Source organism: Candidozyma haemuli (assembly GCF_002926055.2).
Source record: "Candidozyma haemuli strain B11899 chromosome Unknown A_2014730914, whole genome shotgun sequence".
Classification (NCBI taxonomy): Eukaryota; Fungi; Ascomycota; class Pichiomycetes; order Serinales; family Metschnikowiaceae; genus Candidozyma; species Candidozyma haemuli.
In genome coordinates, this window is record NW_020289906.1 from 1,308,552 (window position 1) to 1,330,573 (window position 22,022).

At 42.5% G+C, this 22,022-nt stretch overlaps 7 protein-coding genes across 7 annotated transcripts; 3 read left to right on the forward strand and 4 right to left on the reverse strand. All coding sequences in view use genetic code 12, as the record gives it.

The window, feature by feature from the left end:
• Positions 1 to 839: 839 nt before the first annotated feature.
• CXQ85_000582 (uncharacterized protein) lies at positions 840 to 3,254 on the reverse strand (the record flags this gene model as incomplete). Its single annotated transcript, XM_025484325.1, has 1 exon — positions 840 to 3,254. The coding sequence occupies one exon, from the start codon at positions 3,252 to 3,254 to the stop codon at positions 840 to 842; it is 2,415 nt and encodes an 804-aa protein (XP_025342540.1).
• Positions 3,255 to 3,397: 143 nt separating this feature from the next.
• ABZ1 (4-amino-4-deoxychorismate synthase) lies at positions 3,398 to 5,650 on the reverse strand (the record flags this gene model as incomplete). The annotated part of the gene is made up of 1 exon (XM_025484326.1): positions 3,398 to 5,650. The coding sequence occupies one exon, from the start codon at positions 5,648 to 5,650 to the stop codon at positions 3,398 to 3,400; it is 2,253 nt and encodes a 750-aa protein (XP_025342541.1).
• Positions 5,651 to 5,794: 144 nt separating this feature from the next.
• On the reverse strand, positions 5,795 to 13,340 carry CXQ85_000584 (uncharacterized protein; the record flags this gene model as incomplete). The annotated part of the gene is made up of 5 exons (XM_025484327.1): positions 5,795 to 8,736; positions 8,764 to 9,132; positions 9,537 to 10,734; positions 11,209 to 12,022; positions 12,070 to 13,340. 5 exons carry the CDS (start codon positions 13,338 to 13,340, stop codon positions 5,795 to 5,797), a joined length of 6,594 nt encoding a protein of 2,197 aa, XP_025342542.1.
• A 620-nt stretch (positions 13,341 to 13,960) lies between these two features.
• On the forward strand, positions 13,961 to 16,354 carry VPH1 (H(+)-transporting V0 sector ATPase subunit a; the record flags this gene model as incomplete). The annotated part of the gene is made up of 1 exon (XM_025484328.1): positions 13,961 to 16,354. One exon carries the CDS (start codon positions 13,961 to 13,963, stop codon positions 16,352 to 16,354), a length of 2,394 nt encoding a protein of 797 aa, XP_025342543.1.
• Positions 16,355 to 16,458: 104 nt separating this feature from the next.
• CXQ85_000586 (uncharacterized protein) lies at positions 16,459 to 18,468 on the forward strand (the record flags this gene model as incomplete). The annotated part of the gene is made up of 3 exons (XM_025484329.1): positions 16,459 to 16,838; positions 17,798 to 18,003; positions 18,047 to 18,468. 3 exons carry the CDS (start codon positions 16,459 to 16,461, stop codon positions 18,466 to 18,468), a joined length of 1,008 nt encoding a protein of 335 aa, XP_025342544.1.
• An 871-nt stretch (positions 18,469 to 19,339) lies between these two features.
• CXQ85_000587 (anaphase promoting complex subunit 5) lies at positions 19,340 to 20,198 on the forward strand (the record flags this gene model as incomplete). Its single annotated transcript, XM_025484330.1, has 2 exons — positions 19,340 to 20,090; positions 20,164 to 20,198. 2 exons carry the CDS (start codon positions 19,340 to 19,342, stop codon positions 20,196 to 20,198), a joined length of 786 nt encoding a protein of 261 aa, XP_025342545.1.
• Positions 20,199 to 21,231: 1,033 nt separating this feature from the next.
• On the reverse strand, positions 21,232 to 21,858 carry CXQ85_000588 (CDP-diacylglycerol--inositol 3-phosphatidyltransferase; the record flags this gene model as incomplete). The annotated part of the gene is made up of 1 exon (XM_025484331.1): positions 21,232 to 21,858. The coding sequence occupies one exon, from the start codon at positions 21,856 to 21,858 to the stop codon at positions 21,232 to 21,234; it is 627 nt and encodes a 208-aa protein (XP_025342546.1).
• Positions 21,859 to 22,022: the final 164 nt, after the last annotated feature.

The following is a 22,022-nucleotide window of genomic DNA, read 5'->3' on the forward strand; positions in this document are numbered from 1 at the left end:
CTTTTTTAGTCTTTAGCGCGACCGTGTACCAGGGAATTCTCCTGGTTATCGCGTCCCTCAGAGATCTATTCATGTCAAGAGTATTTCATTTTGCAACTTCTTCTATAGATGCAGCTCGTTCCAGGCACGACACCGTTGTTTTGCTCAAATTGTAGCGATAAAGTCCCCAGAGAAATACAAACCATAGATTTATACGAAAAGTTCAGCCTTTAAGATGTTGCGCAAGTTACTGTTGGTTATACGATCAGTCATATCGAAAATAAAAGTTAGCTTAGTGGGAGCTAAAGCGAAAGGTTGCTTTCATGAAGCAGTGAAGGCTGACCTCGATACATATCCGTGTCTGTCAGAAACTCTTCACGAAAATGTGACAAATGAGCCTGTTGCAAACGATACTTTGGATGACATATTCGAACATTATCTTGGCCTGGATACTATACGACGTGCTTTGCCACCTACTTTTGCCTCGAACCATTTTGACGACAGTGAAACAACTGCCTATGACCCTTTGGAGGGACGGACACGAGATTGCACAGGAGAAGATTATTGCTCACAATTAACTGCTCTAAGAATAGACAAGGAGCTACCGGATCTCCCCTACCCATGTGCCACTAACGTTGGTTCCATAGAAAGTCCTACAGCAACTTCGTCTGCCGCGTCACCAAAGAGATCACAACCAGTATCCACCTTGGAGTTGTCCACTATGGTGTTTGAATTAGAGGACACGAAAGACTTGGGTGATCTATTGAGCGCTGACGCTCATACTTTCAAATCCAGTAATGATCTACGTGTGGTAACTGGTGTAAATCTTGATTTTTCATAGCAGATAAACATTTGACTATTTAACTTTGCAACTCCAGAATCTCATTCTCGTTGGCAACCAAACCCATCACAACCAAGTACATATTTAAGTTATTCAACATGTTCTGCTTTTCATGCAACTTGGCCATGTCTGAATTGGAAATGGCTTTCGCCCTATTCATTACCCCAAAGATCTCGTCTCTCACTTCGTCGACAATGATACGTTGATGGCTTAACTTACCACCAAGAGATAAAGTTGCCAAGAACTGCCAAACATAATCATTTTGGGAGTCTTCGTGGCAAGGTGGGAAGATTGCTGCAATTCTTGACTCGAGAGCTGTGAATAGTTCATCGTAGCAAGAGGTCCATTCGGACAAATCCGTCGCTGAAATCGAACCCTCTCCTTTTATAAGTTCAGCCCTGGAGAGCAAACTTGTAAGAATAGACAATCCAATTTTCGTGGTTGAGACAAAAGAAACGACATTGTGCTGTATTAAAATGACAAGAAGTCCAATTATCTCATGGAATTTGAAATCTTGGACCGAGTTCATCAAAACCTTGCAAAATGTAAGCGAGTATAGGTCCACTAGCTTCAATATTCCTGCTGGGACAATCTTATCATGGTATGTTGTGTAAGACCCCTCTTTTATGACCGTCAAGTTCTCAAGATTTGACATAACTAACGTCACTATAGTTAATGTCTGATCCCTCGTCAAAAACTTGAATAAGCGAGGAAGAATCTTGAGCGTCTTCTCGTAGTTCAAGCACTGGATGAAAGGGTTCACAATCAGCTCCTCGTCTCCAGAGTACGAAGAGCTGTCCAAGATGCATAGAGCATTCCACAACGCAGTGTTATTCACATTGGGTTCCGAACGAGACAGGCTTTCCACCGCAATGAGGTTGTTGATAATGTCCTCCAAGATTGCCATAATATGTTTTTTGGTATATTTCTTGCTCGTCTTGTTTGTAGTAGCCGTAGCAGGTGAATCTTGTATGGGTTTGGGGGAGTCTCCTGATGAAGCTGCATTGTCCTTTGCTCTTTGAGCTGCTTTGCTTAATATCGTAAGTTGCTGTCGAGGCTTCTTTCCCGAACCAACGGAAACTTTCCCCAAAACTCCCTCTCGCTCATTATGAGGTAAGCTCTGCCGTTCCTTTGCAACACTCACTGCCTTCTGAACTTGTTGCTGCATACGCTGTAAAGCGACGTCTGCTCTCTTGAATCTTCCACCGAGCCTATGCCCGCTTTGGTCGAGGTAAGCTTGGGCAATCGAATTGGGTTCCGGTTGTCCACTGGAAGGTCCTAATGCACCAGGGGTTGACTTGGGGTGGATAACTCGGTATACCTGAGCATAAAAATCCTCATTATAAGGGTCGTCAGTGACAATCTGAGAAAGTTGGAACCTGGTGACGAAATCCTTGTCTTTGGGGTTCATAATGCCAGAATAGCGCATTATCCTCCCTACTTTATCTTGACGTTTGATCAAGGCAGAACGTTGCTCGGGCGTAAGATGAGCAAGGTCGGGCCCACGAGAATCGAAGAGTGCATCTTTGCTTCCTTGAATTGAGCCAGAGCTTTTCACAACCTGATCCTTCTTACTCGATAAGTTGCCAGTTCCTAACAAAGGAAACTCTGCCATCTGCTCCAGTTTCTCGTGTTCTTTAGGAGCGTCACCTAGAGTACTGTCTGGTGCGAAAGACCCTTCCGTATGAGCCTCGCTCACATTCAACTTAGGTCCTGAGGTAGGTCCGCTTAGCGCGGCGTCCACAGCTGAAGGGCCAGGTTGGCCGCCTACTGGCATGGTGTTGACTGACGTTGCAGCCGTACGTGGGTCTACCTTGTGATGCCACTCTTCACTTGGAAAAGGAGCATTCGGGATACCTGGACCAGGAGGCACCATGAAACCATTTGGGTGTTGCAACGCCATGAAAGGTGGCGCACCTGGCAATCCAAACTGTGCCAGTGGTGGAATGAACCCCAGTGGTGGAACTAGATAGTTTGGGTAAGGGGCCTGAGGAATTGAGCTCTGGCCTCCATAAAACTGAGAGGGTTGCGCAGCAAATCGATCATGACTGGTCGAGAAAGATCGATCGGTTAATTGGGCTTCGATTTCCTCCAAGCTTAAAAATTTCTTGTCCTGACCTTCAGTCTGGGAAACCTCCTCTCGCCTTTGAGCAGGCATACCCCATAAATCTTTCATGAAGTCGTCATCATTGGCTGCCACACGGGCATAGCTCACCTCAGGTCTTACTGTCAGCAGTCCAGGGCCTGAATGATACTGACCATTGTTTCCAAAATCAAAATCCTTGCCAACACTGCTGACCCCAAAAGTCTCACTGTTGAATGCATCGTCCTCCTCCAACTCACCGAGGCCCTCGTACGTCTCCTGGAACTCGTATGCTCTATCAACCTTTTTGCCCCCATGAGGCGTCTCGTGATTGGAGCCCGAAAGAGACATGGAAATGGCTTACAGTTGTAGATTTAGATTGGTAGTTACTTCAACCCGAAGCTTAGTCGCTGGTAAGAAAAATACAAATTTTTGGTTTACAACAATTGTCTGCGCTCGTCGACATTTCGGTCATACACGACCTAGAATTATGATCACCTAAAGATTTGAAGAGTGCTTAATAATTTCAACTTCATTTCGTCCCACTCGGCCTCTTCTTCACTGAGAACGGTAATTGCTCCTCCTGCTCCGATGCGCCAAATGTTATGTGTTGTTGAATTGTCCCTGTCGTTCTTGTAATGATACATTGAGCGGATGGTTACTGACCAATCTGCTTCGTCTGTAATGGACCAGTAGCCAGCAACTCCGCTATAAATTCCTCTTCTTCCATTATTTGAGGAGATTTGCAAACTCTCGATTTCTTCAAGTAATTGAATAGAGCGTTTTTTTGGTGCACCAGTCATTGAACCAGGAGGAAGTGATTGAGATAAAACATCTAGACCACTACTTTTCCGAATAGAACCACCGATGACACTTACTAGTTGGTATACTGTCTTATAACGCTCAACTGACATTAAAGAAGTAACATTTACATCTGACACAAAAGGATCCAAGTCATGTCTGATAAGATCCACAATCATAAGATTCTCTCCCATCTCCTTCGGTGTCTTAAGTAATGCTTCTGCCTCAGTCATAGTCACGACACCATCATTTCTAACAGTTCCCTTAATTGGTCGTAATTCGACATACTTCGAGTCTGATTCCGCGGTCTCATTCTTCCAACTCAAGAACCTTTCTGGAGAAGAAGACAAAAGCACGCAGTCGTCGAAACACATGAAAGAGGAGTATGGCGATGGATTCTTGTGCAAAGTCAAAATTTTGTACATATCCCATGGGTCAATATGAGAGGGTACCCTGACTTTCAGTTGTGTTGTGAGACAAAGCTCGTAAGAATCCCCCGAATGGAGATAATCCTGGCAAGCTTTGAATTGCTTTCCATAAATATTCCTATCTGGAAAATCGAAATCGAGCTTTGCTGCATCATGGTCACCACAGAAATCTTTGACGGACGCTGGAACATTGCTCTCGCTCAATTTGAGAATATCAAGCCCCTGAATAAGTGCTTCAAAGGAGCACACCCATGATTCGTCATTTGGTTTTATAGAAAGTAATGCCCATTCCAGTGTAGCATGGTCATAAAGCAAAAACCTCTCAATAAAAATAAGTTTAACGTCTGGTGTGGGACCTTCACAAAGAGAATCGTAGTCGGCATGCTTAACATACTGGCCCTCCTCATATGAAATGAGCCCAATAAATCCACCGTAAAATGGGCTGGGACGTTTCGTCAAATGAGAAAACTTCCTTTCTGCATCCACTCTCGAAATGATATGGCGTTGCATTCTTTGCTTTAAGTAGTCCCATACAGACGAAACCGCTATCTCACTAGAAGCCAGTTCACTATGCTTATTGATCCTCACTATATTTGGACAATCTAAAGAATGAGTTATAACCTCACTGTGTCCGGCAATGGGAAGGCCTATTATTGACCAATCTCCTGGGTCCGAAGCTGAATTCAAGAGAAAGATATCTTGGCCTACTTTCCTCAAAGAATCACTCAAATCCACTGGCGACACAGCACGATCGCCTAATTCTATCTGCAGCCCATAAACCAGTAAGCTAACCTTATCCTCTTCTTGTAAATCCTCACACACCTTCGATATATGAGGAATATCCAGTGAGAAGCCAGCTGACTTTTGACATAAAGGCCTGTTGTGGCTACGATTGAAAGTATGCGCGGCTTGATGAAATTGACGGACTAATTCGTCACCTTTTTCAGAGCAGATAGACTCAGGATGGTACTGGACACCATACAAAGGCAAATTTCTATGGCAGCCTGCCATCACGATCTGCATGGGTGGGTCTTGGCAAGTGGCAAGTGGGATAATCTCTCCATTCAAATCATCAACAGATATCCCTAAAGAATGATATCTCACGCTCTCAAATGGAACAGGGTTATCACCAAAAATGTTGCAGGCTTTAGGCACGATTGTAAACATTTGCCCATGGCGAACCTGATCCAATTCTTTGATATCGTTCCCAAAGGCGTAGCAAAGACTTTGGAACCCCAAGCAGACACCAAGAACAGGAATACATTCATCGGGATGACTTTTAAAATAATTAAATAACCAGCTAATTACACCCACATCTAGATTGTTCGCTGGATTTCCCGGTCCTGGTCCAATGACTATATAATCAAATTTTGATATCCAATCCTTGAAGCATGTCTCGTATTCCTGTGGGCCAATAAAGTCATTCTGTACGACAATAACTTGATCTTTAGTTTCCCTTTCAATAAGCCTTCGTAGGTTGTTGCTGAAGGAATCATAAGAGTCTATCAAGAGAATCATGCTGTCCCCCAGTTAATGCCGCCTGAAAGTTCTGTTTTCTTGAGCTCAGACTGCATAACGAAATACTGCGAAAATTAGTCGCGACATATTGATCTCTCCCCTATATACCGACGGCTGATGTATAAATGCGAAACCATTACCTAGCTAGTTTTCCTCATCACTAGAGACACTGATATCATGTTTCCTTAAGAGACTCTTGCATCTTGCTAGCTTCGAAACTTGGTCTTCCCACGATAATAAAAGCTCGTCAAACTCTTCCTTGCTGCATCCCCCATTGTCACACCCAGGGCTGCCAGTGTAATTCCACCGTCCTTCAACGTCGTGTTGGCCGATGTTCATTTTCAATTGTTCGTTCTCTTTTTGAAGTATCTTGAGAGATCGCTGCAAAGCTGATATTTCATTGATGCTGTCGTTTGACATTTGTGGTTCGTATCTGCTGGCCCGTTCAACTCTAATTATTTGCTCGTTATCGGTTGGTTCAAGTCTTGCACCTGTAACAGAAGCCAGTCGATCATTCCTTTCTTTCAATTTAGCTCGTAATTGATGAATTTCGACATCTTTTGAAGCGTTATGCTGTCTTAAACTCTGCACCACCAGTGCAGCTGATTTGAGCTTGTCCATTAACTTTTTTATCTCGGTTTCTCTCTCGGTTTTTTCGTTTGTTATCTTTCTGAGATTCCCTTCCAAATTGCAAATCATGGTTTGTCTTTCATTCCATTTTTCACTTTCAACGAAGATTTTTCCGTTGGTTTTCTGCTTGTATTCTCGAAGCTTATTGACCTCATCCTTGAGAAAAGAGATTGTAGAATTAGCCTCCATTAAATCTCTTGATTGGACTTCCTTAGTATCATTTAGCTCCTTTTTGATATCCTGAAGGGAGGCTGTCAAACTCCTAAGCTCTTTGTTCATTTTATTGATTCCACTTTCTGCGGCCTCTTTGCTCGAAATAGTCGCTTTAAGCTGCGCTTCTAATGCTTTCTTTTCCTTCATTAAACTCGAAGTGTTACCTTGGGCCTCTTTCCAATCACGTTCAGTAGTCTTTTGACGCACTCGTAAGTCTTCATATCGCGACTGAGTATCCTCGAGCTCAGATCGAGAATCGTTTACCGACTTCTTAAGATCGGCATTTAATCTTGAGATGTGCAATACGTTACCTTCGCTTGTGGTAAGTTTTTCTTCAGTTTCATTAAGAGACTGAGTTAACTTTCGGTTTTTTTCTTCGCTTGCAACTAACTGAGCCGCAAGCGCCGATTCTTTTTCAACGCTTGAGGCTTTCAAGGCTTCATACTGGAATTGGAGCGCTTCGTAAGCTTCAAATGTTATTCTAAGAGGCGGGTCTTGCTGAGGGTCATGTCTCAAAGCCAGCTTGATGCGATAATAATTCTCCTTCATGAGGTTTTGGTAAAGAGGTATGAAAAACACGTTTGGAAGCCCGGTGTTATCCATTTGAACAGATTCAGAAAACAAATCATGAGAAGGGGTGCTCCAATGGACCTGAAAAACTTTCTTCACCTTCAACGCATAGTTTTCGGCGCCCAAAGATTTGACAATCATGGCATGCAATGCAGCTCGAGGATACGGTGAGGAGTTTCTCGAGAACTCGTAGATGACGCCAAGTAGAATGAAGCAAGTCCCGTCAGCCAAGTCGGTTGACTCGGAAGCATTCCTCATAAGGCAAGACATTATTGCTTTGACTGTATCTATATCATTCAATAGATCATCTACCGCGTCAAAATCTTCGAAAAGCCAAAATGTTAATATAGAAATGTATGCCACGGGCACCCTCGGATCAGCTAATTCCATAGTTGTTACCAAAATCTGAGCTATCGCTTGAATCAACGACATAACGTCTTCTCCATTATTCTCGTTGCCGACTTTAACGTCTTGTGCGAGTTGGCGTGCTTCTTTGCAATCATTCACGAGACAAATCATGAAAAAAGACGCGAACCATGCTTTATAAGGATTAAGTTTTATTTCATCGTCATAGTGCAGTAAGACTGAAAGAAGATTGGTTTTATTGGTGTAATTCTTGTGTTTCGTGTGGTGTTCTGCAACGATGTCAGAATTACTTTCAATAGAAAATCGTTGCTTGAAATCCTCGATCTGGTCTTCCATAAAACCAACTTTTGCCTCCTCATTTCCCTCAACAAAGCATTGGAAACAATAGGATGCTGATAAGCGTACGTTAAAGCAATGGACCGAATTAAGAAGAAGCGCCCAGTTTAAAAGTGCAGCTGGCGCAGCTAAGCAATCTTTTGAAGACGTGGGTAATGGCAATGAAGGGTCGACGTAGGGTACATCAAGTTTTGAAAACTCTAGTTGAATACGCTTATTCCCCGCCATCAAGTCACCAGCTACCTCCAATGCTAATGAACGGAGAATTTTGTCAATATGCGAGGCAAAAACAAGCTTCAAGACATCAAAAAAAATACCAGAATCAAAAAAGCTATTTTGCTTTATCAAAGAATCCTCGTTATCCCTCTCAGCAAAAGCACGACAAATTTCTAATGCCGTGGTCATATTGTTTACCCTTTGTTCATTCCAAATCATATCTCCGGGTGATTCCTTGCCTTCGGTATCAGGTGCTATCAGATCTGCCAAAATTTCTGCCAATTTAGGGACGCATCCCGATTGCAAGAAATATTTCTGGTTTGAGTCATTATAAGCTAAGAGATTATGGACAAGAGTTAGACAATCTTGCACTATGATTGAGCCCCGCAACCCTCCCTCTTCTTGTAAAACTTGAAAAATGATTTCAAACGTATTCTCAAAAGCAACGACCTTTTGTATGTTGTAGTTGTCTTTGACCAATGTCATTAGTAGTAAGATCGCTTCACTCCTAATCTGATCAGATGCATCGTTCAAGACAGACACAACCATCGAGATTGCAGAGGGTATCTCAGTGAAAAGATCCTTCGTCTTAGAAGGTCTTGCGATAAGCAAAGCCTCTAAAAGTTGAATTGCGTAAGATCTCATCTGAAAATCTTCATTATTCTGTACCAACTCGATCAAGCAACTCAAATATTCAGCGCTCGATGTGCTCTCGTCAGCGAGCCAAAGTGAAAATTGATCGACCTCAATAGTACCTAATAGTCGGGGAGAGGGGTATTTACCGCTTTGACTTCGAGACCGTGAGTTGATCCAACCCCTAGTATCCTCTCCAGTTTCCGCACCTTTCATGAAAAGGATGAGTATGGTCTCAAGCACAGCTCTTAATGTAATTATGTCATCTTTCTCAAGTGCTAATGTTTTAAGGAGGGTCTTCGAGCCGTATTCAACGACAATCTCTCTGTACTGTCGGCTAAAACTTCTCAAGCCTAAGACCGCTGACCTCCGGTCAAGCGAAAGCTGCGAGTGTTGCAATCGGTTGCTCAAAATCAGTATTGCCTCTTCTGGTTGAACATCTGACGTGGAGCCTTTAATTATTGTGCCAATATAATCCATAGACGACCTGTCGATAATCCTTAGGATGGAGTAGTACACTGTTGATGTGCGAACCTTGGCTTGTATACAAATACTTGACTCGTCGTTCAATGCCTCGTCCAGCACTAATGGCCCTGACGGCCCACTGATGAAACCAGTTCAAATAAGAAGTTTCACAGTAGCGCAACCGTATTCAAGTGAAATATAATGATCAATGACATGGGCGCCATTGATATATGGGGTCTATCTACGTGCAGTATTAAACACCCTATTCCCATCACAGAGTTGCAATAATCGAGCGTAAAAAAGTGTTTACAATAGACTCAAATAGCATTCTAATCTTTATGTTATCGATCAAATAATACTTAGTAAGCTAATGCTTTAATGTCTGGGAAATAAAAAATCTTGGGCAAAGGAATTTCTGGAGCTAAGTATGTTTGGCCATTGTCATCAACTCGCTGACGGTCCCTTTCGGCTATCGTGTAGATCTCTACAACGTGGATGTCCAAAAAGCTAGTGATTTTCTTCCACAGGCTTTTAATCTGGTACGCTTCCTCCCACATATGCCTCCGAACTAATGCAAAGACTAAATTCTCTCCGTCTCTGAGACTTGAGTTTAAGCGTTCAATAAGTCTTCCAACAGAGCTGATGAGATACTCCTCCTCGTAAACTGTACCTTTTCTCCCTTTCGCACGCTTTCGTTCCTCGCGCTTTTTATTCTTCAGTGTCTTCCTTGAGGCCCCTGTCTTAGCAGTCTCATTGCTTTTGCCCGTATACCGCGTGAAAAATGAAGGCGTTGTGGAAGTATCAGACGCAGCTATCGAGACATCATCGGGAGTATCAAGATCTTGAGACGATGTACCGTAAAACATTACCGGATCGATCTCTTTCTTCCTTCGTATTTCACGAAGTCTGTTAAGCTGAGATATGAGCTGACCATTGCAATCCGCTAGAAGTTCTGACATTATGCCAAACGATTCACGAATCTCTGAATCAAAAACTTCTTGGGTGTCCTTTGATGATGTCGTTGCTGCTATGAGTAATGCTGAATCAAAGTCAAAGGCTTTGCAAAAAAGCTCAACAGCCTTAATATTATTTTGCAAATATGTCGACTCGATGGTGGCCGCGTCGCTATATCTGCGATCATCTTCCAACAGAATTGCCAAGCTTTTGGCGATAGACCTAAAGTCATCGTCTGATTTGATATTTCTGCCAATAGTGAGTGCCTCCTTCCAGGATTTAGCCAGCAAGTAGTTTTCTAATGCTAATTGAAATTCGTCAAGGAATTCAAAGATCCTTGCCGCTTCCAAAAATTCGGAGGTCTCGCTTAAAAAGCTGGCATAAAGAATCAATATTCTCCGAAAACGCTTGTTGTCATGTCTGTAGAGCGCCAATGCCTTAGTGTAAAGATTGTGAGACACAACATATGCATCAAACTCCTCGTTCCTGTCCTCCCCAAGTTCAAAGAGCCAACTCAATGCACTTTCAAATCTCTTCAAGTGGTCGTCGATTAAAAAACCTCTTCTGCCCTGTGACTCGCCATGTAAAGTCTGGAGGAAAGGAAGGTATTCCTTCGGATCCAACTGTGACCGTTGAGCAAAATTGAGAGCCAATTTAACATCGTAAAGGCATAATGCTTTATTATATAGCACGGAAGCATCCTGGAGGCAGCAAAGATGAGTAATAGCGCGATCCACAACTTCTGTGTTCGATTGTTTTGAGATAAGCTTTAAAGCTCCCTCGCTATCTGGGGGTTTTTGACAAGCATAAGCGGTCAACTGAACTTGTAAATACTCCGCTGGATATTTATTATCCGAAAGTTCTTTCAAAAATATGCCACACACTCGATTCACTTTATTCTCCCGACCGGATAAATCTGCTTGTCCATGGCTTCTCGTAGAGACATGATTGTCTTGCGCAGTTTCCAGGTATTTTTCCTTTGTGACATCATATTCATGCAAACAAGAGATTAGTAAATCAAGATGCTCAGTCTTCTTCACCTGATTTATGAAGCTTGAGATATTTTGTTCGAATGATTGTGGGTCATAATCATGTAGAATATCCAAATCTATTCTATGTGACCGACAAGCGAGAAAAGCTTCGAGATATCGGGACTCTTGAATGAATTTTCGCACAGCGGTCAATACCATAATACGAGGATAAATAGTTTCAAGGTTACCTCGAGGAGCTTGTAAAACCACTGAATACTTTGAGGGAGCAGTTGTAATCAAGACTGACCCACGCTCGATCTGCCGAGATCTTTCATCCTGTTCCTCGCCTTGAGCAATGTACGACATGTCAGCTGAATCCAAGTTACCAAGGTGAATGAAACATAATCGCGACTGTGCAGTTGTGATACACAAAAACTGATCGGACATCTTGATTGAGGTTATATTATTGGCAAGGTAGCGATCTCCGCAAAAAAGTTTTCCGCTATCAGTCAACCCTGCTACAACGAGCTTCGGATGAGTTCCAAGATCGTCTCCTTTGAGAACTGCTTCCACTTGGGTGCACATCTGTGGAAACTTGGACGCATTTTTCAAACCCTGGTCCTCATCGAAGTCAAGGATAGTTCCATCGTACAACTGAATGATTGCCCGATTCGAGTCCGCCAGAGCCTTGAGTAACACCGCTCTTGCCTCGAGATCCCCATGGAAATGTAATTTCTGGTTGGCAAGATTGAAAACATGGACAAAAGATGTTGACGGCCCGTCAGATAGCACAACAAGGTAAGTCAGCTTCAAGATACAAATTTGTTTGGGTCTGAGACATGAACTTTCGTTAAATTCTTTGATCTGAAACTTTTCTGTCTTGATAGAACTACCTCTCTTCAACTGAAGGTTCTCAGTAAGATAGAAGTTGGATGTACTTGTGAGAGCGACTAACCGAGTGTGACATATGCTGACTGCGACAGCTTTCACGGGCTCCGGGTGGACAACTTCAAGCATGCTTAGCGGGGGAGGGATGTTGGCAAGTGCAAGTGGCGTCAACAAAACTCGGCAACCATCGATGACACTAACAAGACCTCTGTCATATCCCGAACGGATGGTCCATCAGACGTAATGCTTCCAAAACTAATGACGTTTAAACCATCAGATTTTGATGTTAACATAGCCGTCATAGGTTTTTCTGGATGAAACTTTACAGACATAACACAGCGGTCTAAACCTGTAGATATCTCTTGTTTCAAATACCAATGATAATTCTTCGAGGTCCAAAATTGCACTTTGTCGTCGAAAAGAAGAGCTAAGATCTCTCCATTAGATGACCAGGAAAGATCTAGTACACCGGGCTGCTCCGTAGCAAATTCCCCGTGCCGAAGTCCATTCCTTTCGAAAAATAATACTTCGGTAATAACTTTCCCATCGTCGTGAGCTACGTCTCTGGTGGTGGCAAGCAAAGACCCCTGCAGTCTCCAGCTTAAACAGGTATTCAAGCCATCTACCGCCTCTGAGACGGCCTCTAGCTTTCCATCCCTACTGAAAACTCTGATAACACGTCTCCCCTTTGAGCAGTCGGGTAAGTAGTCTAACCTCAGCGACACTGCGAATACCTCGCAATCGTCCCGCCAGGAAATATGCACAGAATTATCATCTCTGGCTGATAGATGACCTCTTTCTTCTAATTTTACAGTGGGATCGTGCAAAGGCTGCAAATTTTCGAGATCCAATCCAGCGTGCTTGAGTGCGTCACGCTCCCTCTCAAGAGCTTTGAAACCTCTTCCCCGGAATTGAGTTTCCTCCTTGCCCCACCCCACGGATACGTTCGACTTCGAAGTATCCTTGATATCATGGGCATTGAGCTGCGTTTCCAGTATTGGTTCGAAAGATCTCGATAAAAGAATAAGCTTCAACGAACAAGTTACGAGAACAAGAATCTCTTCATCAGGAGACCACTGCGCTGCAGAAAGTTCGACATCCATCAGTCCCACAATCTCGAAGACAAATCCTTCCGTAGCTTCGCTATCGAGATGCGCAGCGATCACATCACCGTTGTTGAACACGAATATGAGCGACCCACTGTCATCGAATTGGTGAAATGACAACAACAACGAACCGGGGCAAGGACTTTCAAAAAAGCATAAAACTTCGATTCCTCCATCTTTAGTCATTTGTTGGACTTCGAAGGCATCTTTAGCAGGGTTGGACATCACGCATGTAACGGCGTCATTAAAAGTATTGAAGGAGCTCTCCAAGTTGCAAAGATCGGGGAAATATCGTGACTCAAAGTCAAGCTTTCCATCGTTAAAAATCACCAAGTTTCTCATGATACTTTCCTCTTTATTGAGCGATTTTGATTCTGCTTGATGGGTTATATGGTAGGGAAAAAGAGAAGTGTGGAAAAAATCGTTTTGAGGTTTAGGCTCATCTCATCATGCGCACCTTTTGAATGAACCAAGCAAATGAACTTCAACAAAGCTCAAACTACGCAGTAACAGGCTTCTTGTTAATCAAGAATGCCCAGATATCCTTTTCTGTTGTTTAACACTATTTGGTCAATGGGGACACCGGTGGCCTAAACTACAACATATAATGATGGTAGCATGAAGCAAATGTACAATACCTAACCTAATAACAAATGGAAGGAACGCCTTCATTCTCTGAAATGTTAATCACCGAAACCCGAAGTCTACACATCTGCCTTCATTACAAACAAACGCTCGAGGGCCCAAATGATTGTGGATAGAACACCTGGACACCATGATCCAACGGGAATTGGTGTGCGTGACACAGATTCTTGACAACCAATTGTGAAATCGCACTCAGAAGTTGCCCTAATAACCCTTCTGAAGTATCAACACAGCCATGGATATCAAGGAGGAGGCAATGTTTCGTATGTACATTTGACAAGAATCAATGATTGAACTAACATCAAGGCTCGGCGAAAATGTCTCTCGTTGAGGTCTACGTACCTTCTGAAGAAGCAAGACATATCCTTCATCAAATCGGAAATTTAGGTCTGATGCAATTTCGGGATCTAAACCAAGGTGTGAACGACTTTCAAAGGTCATTCGTTCAGGAATTGAGGGTTCTTGACAATATTGAGAGACAGTACTCATATCTTAAGGACCAAATTGACAAACGACAAATCAGCATTGCTACTTATCCTTATGACACAAGCGATATTCAAGTATCAGATATTGATGTTTATGCCGAGAACGCATCTCTTTTGGAAGCTCGTGTCTCTCAGATGACTGACGCAGCTGAAGCGCTCCAGGAGAAGGAAAGAGACTTACTTCAGTTCAAACACGCAGTCAAAACTGTTGAAAACTTCTTTGACGGGAACGATTATCGAGAAATTGTGTCAAGTCAGGAAGATGGTTCCGGCTTCAACACACAGTTTATCTGCGGTGTTATTAACAGAGAAAAGATTGGTGTTCTTCAACAAATTTTATGGAGGATTTTGAGGGGTAACATGTATTATTACAGTGAGGAGATATCAGAAAGTATTTACGACCCCAAAGCGGGCGATAACGTCCTCAAGAGTGCTTTTATCATCTTCTCGCATGGCTCACTCATCCACCAACGAATCTTGAGGATTGCCGAATCGTTAGATGCGAAGATATATGACGTGAATATGAGTTCAGGAGAAAGAGAGCATCAAGCATCTTACTTAGATGGTGAGCTTGGTGATTTGGCGGTAGTCTTACAAGAAACTGAAGGCGCTCTTTGCTCTGAACTCATTGCTGTTTCCCGTGATCTTGCAAAGTGGTGGGAAGTGGTTGCCAAAGAAAAACGGGTGTACCAAATCATGAATTTTTGTGACTTCGATATTCTGAGGAAAACTTTGGTTGCTGAAGGCTGGGTTCCGAATGATGAAATTGAGGAACTCAGCGTAAAGATCAAGTCGCTGAGCTCTTCGGATGCTGTCCCGACGATCGTAAACGTGTTGGAGACAAGCAAGAAACCACCCACCTTTCACCGTACCAACAAATTCACAGCGGCTTTCCAAAATATCTGCGATACTTACGGAATTGCTTCGTATGAGGAAATAAACCCTGGTTTGCCAACCATTGTGACATTCCCCTTCATGTTTGCCATCATGTTTGGTGACTTGGGGCATGGTTTCATAATGTTTCTTGCTGCTTTCGTGCTTGTTATCAAAGAAAATCGTATTTCTTCTCTTAAAAGGGATGAGATTTTCGACATGGCATTCTCTGGACGGTACATACTTCTTTTGATGGGTTTCTTTTCCATGTATACCGGATTGATGTACAATGATATCTTTTCAAAGTCGCTAACTTTGTTCAAATCCGGCTGGGAATACCCGAGAGAATGGGAGAATGGTCAGCTTATCATTGCGAAACAAAGAGGTGTTTATCCCTTTGGTTTGGATTGGGCTTGGCATGGTTCCGAAAACAATCTTCTTTTTTCAAACTCCTACAAAATGAAGCTATCTGTTTTGATGGGTTATTTACACATGACATACTCATATTTTTTTTCTTTGGGTAATGCTATTTACTTCAATAGCATGATCGATATCGTTGGCAACTTTATTCCTGGGTTGCTCTTTATGCAGAGCATTTTCGGCTACTTGTCTTTATGCATTGTTTACAAATGGTCTGTCAATTGGATTCAATTACAGCAACAGCCTCCTGGGTTGTTGAATATGTTGATCATGATGTTCCTTTCTCCTGGTACTGTTATTGAGCCATTATACGCGCACCAGAGTGTGGTACAGTTACTTCTTTTGCTGGTTGCATTGATCTGTGTTCCGTGGCTCGTGTTTGTCAAACCTTTGTATTTGAAGCACAAAATGTCCAAGAAGCATGCTGATGCGTCTTATGAGGCATTGATTGATCATGAAGCTGATCATACATCACAAGCCGAGAATGAGCTGTCAGACAATAATTCTCGTGCACTTGAAGTCAACGACATCAATGAGGAGAATGGCAAAGAAGAAGAAGGTTTTGGTGATATAATGATACATCAAGTGATTCATACAATTGAGTTCTGTTTGAACTGTGTGTCTCATACAGCCTCCTATCTAAGACTCTGGGCACTTTCGTTGGCTCACGCCCAGCTTTCGACAGTGTTGTGGACGATGACCCTCCAAAACGCGTTTGGGCCCTCAGGAGTTGTGGGAATCATAATGACCGTTTTTCTCTTCGGCATGTGGTTTTGTCTCACTGTCGTCATCTTGGTCGTAATGGAGGGTACATCCGCTATGTTACATTCATTGAGATTGCACTGGGTAGAATCCATGTCGAAGTTTTTCGAAGGCGAGGGTACATTGTATCTGCCTTTCGATTTCAGGAACGTGCTCAATGATCGCTTTTGATGCGAGGTAGTTATACACAGGAAAGTCATCGCGTATATCATTTTCGCCTGAAGTTTAGGTGTATCTCAATTATCCTTAGTTTAAATTAGTGAAGTATCGAACGCATGCTTGATTTCGAATCAGTTACTCTTCATTTAGAAGAACCAATACAACATGGATCTTTAGTAGCTGACTTTGTGTTTATTTCTGATCAATTGATGAGTCAGAATGTCACGAACACAGAAAGAACAAGACTTTTCAACTTGGCCAAGCACTTAACAAGATCTAATATCAACTATAATACTTGGTGTGGAATAAACTTAATTTACATCATGCTTCTTGATAAGAGCTTTTGCCATAAGTATGGTGCGGAAGTGTTGGATCTTCTTTATCAAATAATGGAAACCTCGATGATGAGCGATAAAAAGCTTCTTAAGTCATGCCTAAGAACAGCTGCTAAAGTATTCGATCTTCTTGTTCTGGATGCAGATTTCCTGAGGGAACAGTTGACCCCCAGGGTATCACGCTTCCTTGTCATTTGTTTGGATAATTTCTCAGCCAGTCCTATTTTGATATCGGATGTCATGCAAACGGTTCTCAAAAATCATCCAACCACCACTCGACCCTTTCTATCTAAAATTCGTGCAAAAGTTCTTGAAATCGTATGTCTTGACGATTTAGGTGTCGAGGATCCCCAATATTACAATTCAATTTTTGGTCTTCTTTGTACCGCATCTTTGACGGAAAGAGATAACCCTCAGAAATATTGGCTGGACGTCATATTCAGTATTTTCGGTGAACTAGTCGCAACATTTTCGCTAGTCGACAATTTTATTGACGTCTCTTCTGACAAAACCTTCCATTCCCTACTTGAGAGGTATAGAAGCAAGCAGTCGGGAACCTTCTTTCCGTCCATGAAAGTAGATGCAAATTCCCATTTGTCATTAATGCAGATTTCTCGCAGGGTCCAGCAGCTTTTCAGGATCCTTACTGCTTGCTTGTGTAGCTCGTCGGGATGTACTGTTCAAATGCCTGTTGGGAGTATTTGGGAGGTTGTCGACGCTATTTGCGCAATCCGTATTGGTGTTTACGATTTTCAACCTGCCATAAGGGATCCTATACTCAAAAGATCGGTAGAATCGGTTTTACTTAAAACTCAAGGTGCAGCTTTAGCTTTCTTTGGGAACATCATGGGGCAATTAAATGGCTTTTTCTTGTCTTACTCTAATCGCCAATTGGAATGTTTGAACCACCATGCTCGCTACGCTCAAAGGAAAGCCATATCGGAACTCTCGGATGAAGCAGATATGGGATGTACATTATCAGGTGCAAGCCAAGTCGTCCACTTGATAGGATTTGTTCCAGATCATAGTGAGATATCTTTTTTGGCTGGCATTGCGCTCAAAGAGCTAAACTACGAGAATTCTGGGCATCTGTTTGATGATTCTAAAGCTACCCACACAGGACTTGTCAACCCGACTGGAACGAGAATAAAGAGGAGTTTTCGTCCTCTAATCCCATCTTTGGCTTTTCTAAGGCTGTTATCTCGCCATTCTTACATACCCCAAAGTATCTTCGGCGCAATTCTGAGAGATTTCCTCAAGCAGACCCTATTGACGACAGACCGTTTCGACGCAAGGAACATCAAGGTATTCGAATGTTGGAGTCGGGTGTTAGCAGATAATGTATATTCCTTCCCCATTCCTCTCTCAGTGGTGTTGCGCTTTGTCGGCGAGAGTGACGCTCTAAATGCGCTAATTAATCCAAAGTTACCACGCACCGGTATTCGGGAGTCTACAAATGATACCATCTTATCTTCTCAGCAAGATCAGCTTCCAAAAGGAAGGAAAAGAGACTTCTCCGTTCTGGACGAGGAAGAAGCGGTTGTGTTGAAGCAGCCTAAGCTAGATCTCGTCGACTTCAACAATGCCGGCAGAATAGGAAGCATTGACATTTTCCTGAAGGAACCAGACGCGCCAATAGCCCAAGTGCACTCTGGTGACCCAGGAAGTGAAAGTGTCGGACAACATCCCACATCAGAAGAAGATGAACAATCACCAATACTGTTGTCAGTGGATCAAGAAATTGATATACCAACACTTGACGTCAACGCTGACACCGACGACGAGCAATAGAGAATTTTTCCCCTACTGGCCGTATGCCTCCTCTTTGTCTTCTCATCCTCTTCAAACGAGAATGGGGGATCATGTTATAATACTCCGAATGATAATTTGCTCCATTCTTAATCTCTCTCGTCTGTTTTTTTTTTTTTTTTTTTTTTTTTAGAGACCGGCGGCTATACAGATAATTGAAAGATTCCGTAATAAACATTTTCTAAATCAATTTTCTTCATCTATTCTTCTTAAAGCGATTTTTTAACCTCGACTAGAAACATGGCCTACATGATAGCTGCCTTAACTATAGTCAAGGTTTGTGGCCACAATATATGATTTGATGCATCCTCACTTTTTACCTGGAAAATCTGTCCAATACACTGCAGTACTGCATCATTAACCCATAACAAGTCTCTGGTACAGGTTTATCAGTTAGACATGAAGTGTTCTTGTGGTTTCACTAAATGAATTCCTTAGAACTGAGAACAAACAAGCCTACTCCCTCTAAGGTTTGTCTTACAATACTCATCAGCTTATATCTTGAGGGAAGCGTACATCGTTCTAGGGTTCTACTATCTTTCATCGCGAACCAAGCCGAAACAACATATTCAGAAAATGAACTGTTGTTTCGGGAGTCATCTTCGTTCGAAACTTTTTGTGCTTCAATAAATGAATATTTTTCACTTCATGGAAAGTCCAGATCAGGTTTAAATGAGGCGACAGAAATCACTCTGCTATTGAGAAAATGCACGTTGAGTATTCGGGGCCAGATGATCTATACCATTGGTCGAAGGAGGTGAGTGCTAGCATTGCACTGCGCTTAAGTACTGCTTCTGGCCCTTCTTGCTATTCCCTTTCGTCGAGAAGCGTCATCGGTCTCTTCATGCAAAATATGTGCGTCTCCCTCCAACTTTTGAGCTATACTGAGTACGATTGGCTTTATTCTTCCATTCAGATTTTTGTGAACAATTCCACTGCCTTCAAGAGTGATTTACCACCTAACAGTCACTGTAGCAGCTTAAAAAATTGTTCAGATGATAATGTTCTTACACGGACAGAAATTCTAGAGTTAACAGCTTCTCAAGTGAGTATGATAGAAATGACAGGAGTTTGTCTTTCAGATGAATGTAAACAGAGTTTCGAACGCTACGCCTCTTACGCGACGCTGATAAAAGGTATTTCCCATTGCGGAATGAAAGACCCGGCATCTTTAGCCTCGTACCATTATTTAAGATATCTCAGGTGCTTAAATGAAGGCGACTATCATGCTTCCTATGACGCGTTGCATCAGTATTTTGACTACATGGTTTCAAAAGGCTCAAAGATGTTCTACCATTTCGCTTTAATAGCTAAAGCAGCTCTACATATCGTGTTTGGTGAGAAACAAAATGCATTGGATACAATTGAAGAAGCTGGTAATGTTGCGAGGGATCAAAAAGACGAGATCGCCTTGACTTACGTGCTCACATGGCTCTTTAAAGTTATGACTAATCACCAAGACGAGAATTTCTCTGGAAGGGTACATAAAGTAAGAAACATGAGGCTTCTTGAGTTTTTGAGTCAGAAAGATTATCAGCGCAATAGTCTTTTCTCTGCAGCTGTCCTACAAGCCGAGTACGACTACATTGTCTCCGCAGGGGCAAGTCCAAGACGATGTTTTTTATCAATGAGCAAAACATTGTTTAGTTCCATGTGTGGTACTATGAAAACCACGAGAAACGTTGCTCATATCGCTTCTTCTCATTGGCTAACAGCGGGTTATCCATACTTAGCTGAAGCTTATGTTGATCTATCACTGATTTTTACGCTCAAATATGTACTGACACGCGAAGATCAGGATTATGCGAGAGCGCAATGCGATATTCTTTATTGGAAAGGTGAAGGAGAGATTTTGGCCCAAAAGTTAAGATCCTTGTCTGAACCGCCCTGTTGTCTTGTGGTACCAATTGACCCACTTCAAACTTGGTATGTTATTTTTATGGTAAAGATTTCCCTCAAAAGAGGTCATTTCCAGTATGCGAACGAGTTACTTTCCTTAATACGTTATTTACCGTCTGTTGATTCAACTACACAAGGAGAGATCTTGCGCCTTCAAGCTTCTTTGATGTCTCACACGGACAACTGCCGAGACGCCCTAGCAATACTAAATGCACAGGTTGGCGTCCATGACAGGTTGACAAAGGCTAAGAGCCCGCGCGAAGTTGTTTCTTGTCTGCTTATCAAATCAGATATTCTCGTTCAAGCTGACCGTTTAGGTTGCTCGTTTATTCTACTTCTTCAGCAAATTACACTGGCATCTAGCTTTGGTTTATTTGACCTAGTTGCTGAGGCAGCTGTAAGGTTGGTGAGTCTCCTTGTGAAAAGCAATGACATTGAGATGGTATCAGAGCTTTCAATGGTACTCGCCCCTATTCTTCACCGTTGCGATAATACTGATCTATGCTCTGATATCTATATTCAGCTTGCGAAGCCACTAATTATTTCACTTAGACGGCTCGGTGCTACCTCTTTGAGCGAGAACCAAGCAAAGCCACAAATCATAAGGTATATCACTCTGAGTTTATCAGGCTTCGCAAAATCTTTTAATATGACAAAGTTGTCAGAATGCATTTCGTTAAAAGAAGATATTCAGAGGCTTGACCTGTGTTTCAAAGAGTCCAAGCTTGGTAACATATGTGATTTGTTACCACAACTCGAGCTGGGTGTGAAGCTATTAGAGGGAAGACAAAACGGCAACCCTCAAGCCGGCCTAGTGACCTCACTCGCCTCCACTTAGTATTTCTGTTAGTCAGATTTATCCTTCGCGTCCTTCGTAGCAAGGATTAATGCGGCGTTCCTCATCTGTATGACGTTGGCAATCTGCTTAAAGAGCCAAACGGGCGCGCTGAGATACGCTAGGATCGTTCCCAACCAGAAGAACTCATAATAGTGTAAATATAATGCGACATAGAATAGCTCGTTAACCAAGCAAACCAAGAAAAGAACCTTCCGGTTATTGTAGTATAACGATAATAGCTTCGACTGCTTTTCATCAACATTCTTGTGGGACGTGGATCCTGAGGACAACATAGCATACATATGCATATAATGTGAAGCAAGGTCTAATGAAACAAGCATTTGCCAAAGAAGGCAAAAGTTGGGATAAATAACGCATAAGTAGCAAATAAGAGATGTTGTAGCGCACCTGTCTGTGACCATGTCTAAAACTGCTCCAAAGCTTGTCCCTTGGTTGAACTTTCTCGCCGCATAGCCGTCGAAAGCATCTAGGAAACCAGATATGCCATATAACACAAGAGTCCAAGTAGGAAATTGCCACATGGTGATAAATGAAAGGGTTGCTGTCAACACCCGAAAGTATCCAATCAAGTTAGGAACGAAGAGAAATACATCTCTGACGGTGACCTTGACCATTTTCTTTCTTTTGTTTTTTGCTTTTCTTCTTCTGGAGAAATGAGCCGTATCTTTGACGAAGTCTCAATTCAAGAGATATACCACTTCTAAGTTATTTGCAGACGGATTTAGATACCCCAAATCTTTCTAGCACAACCTATTTGTCGTGAGTCCGCTCAATGTAC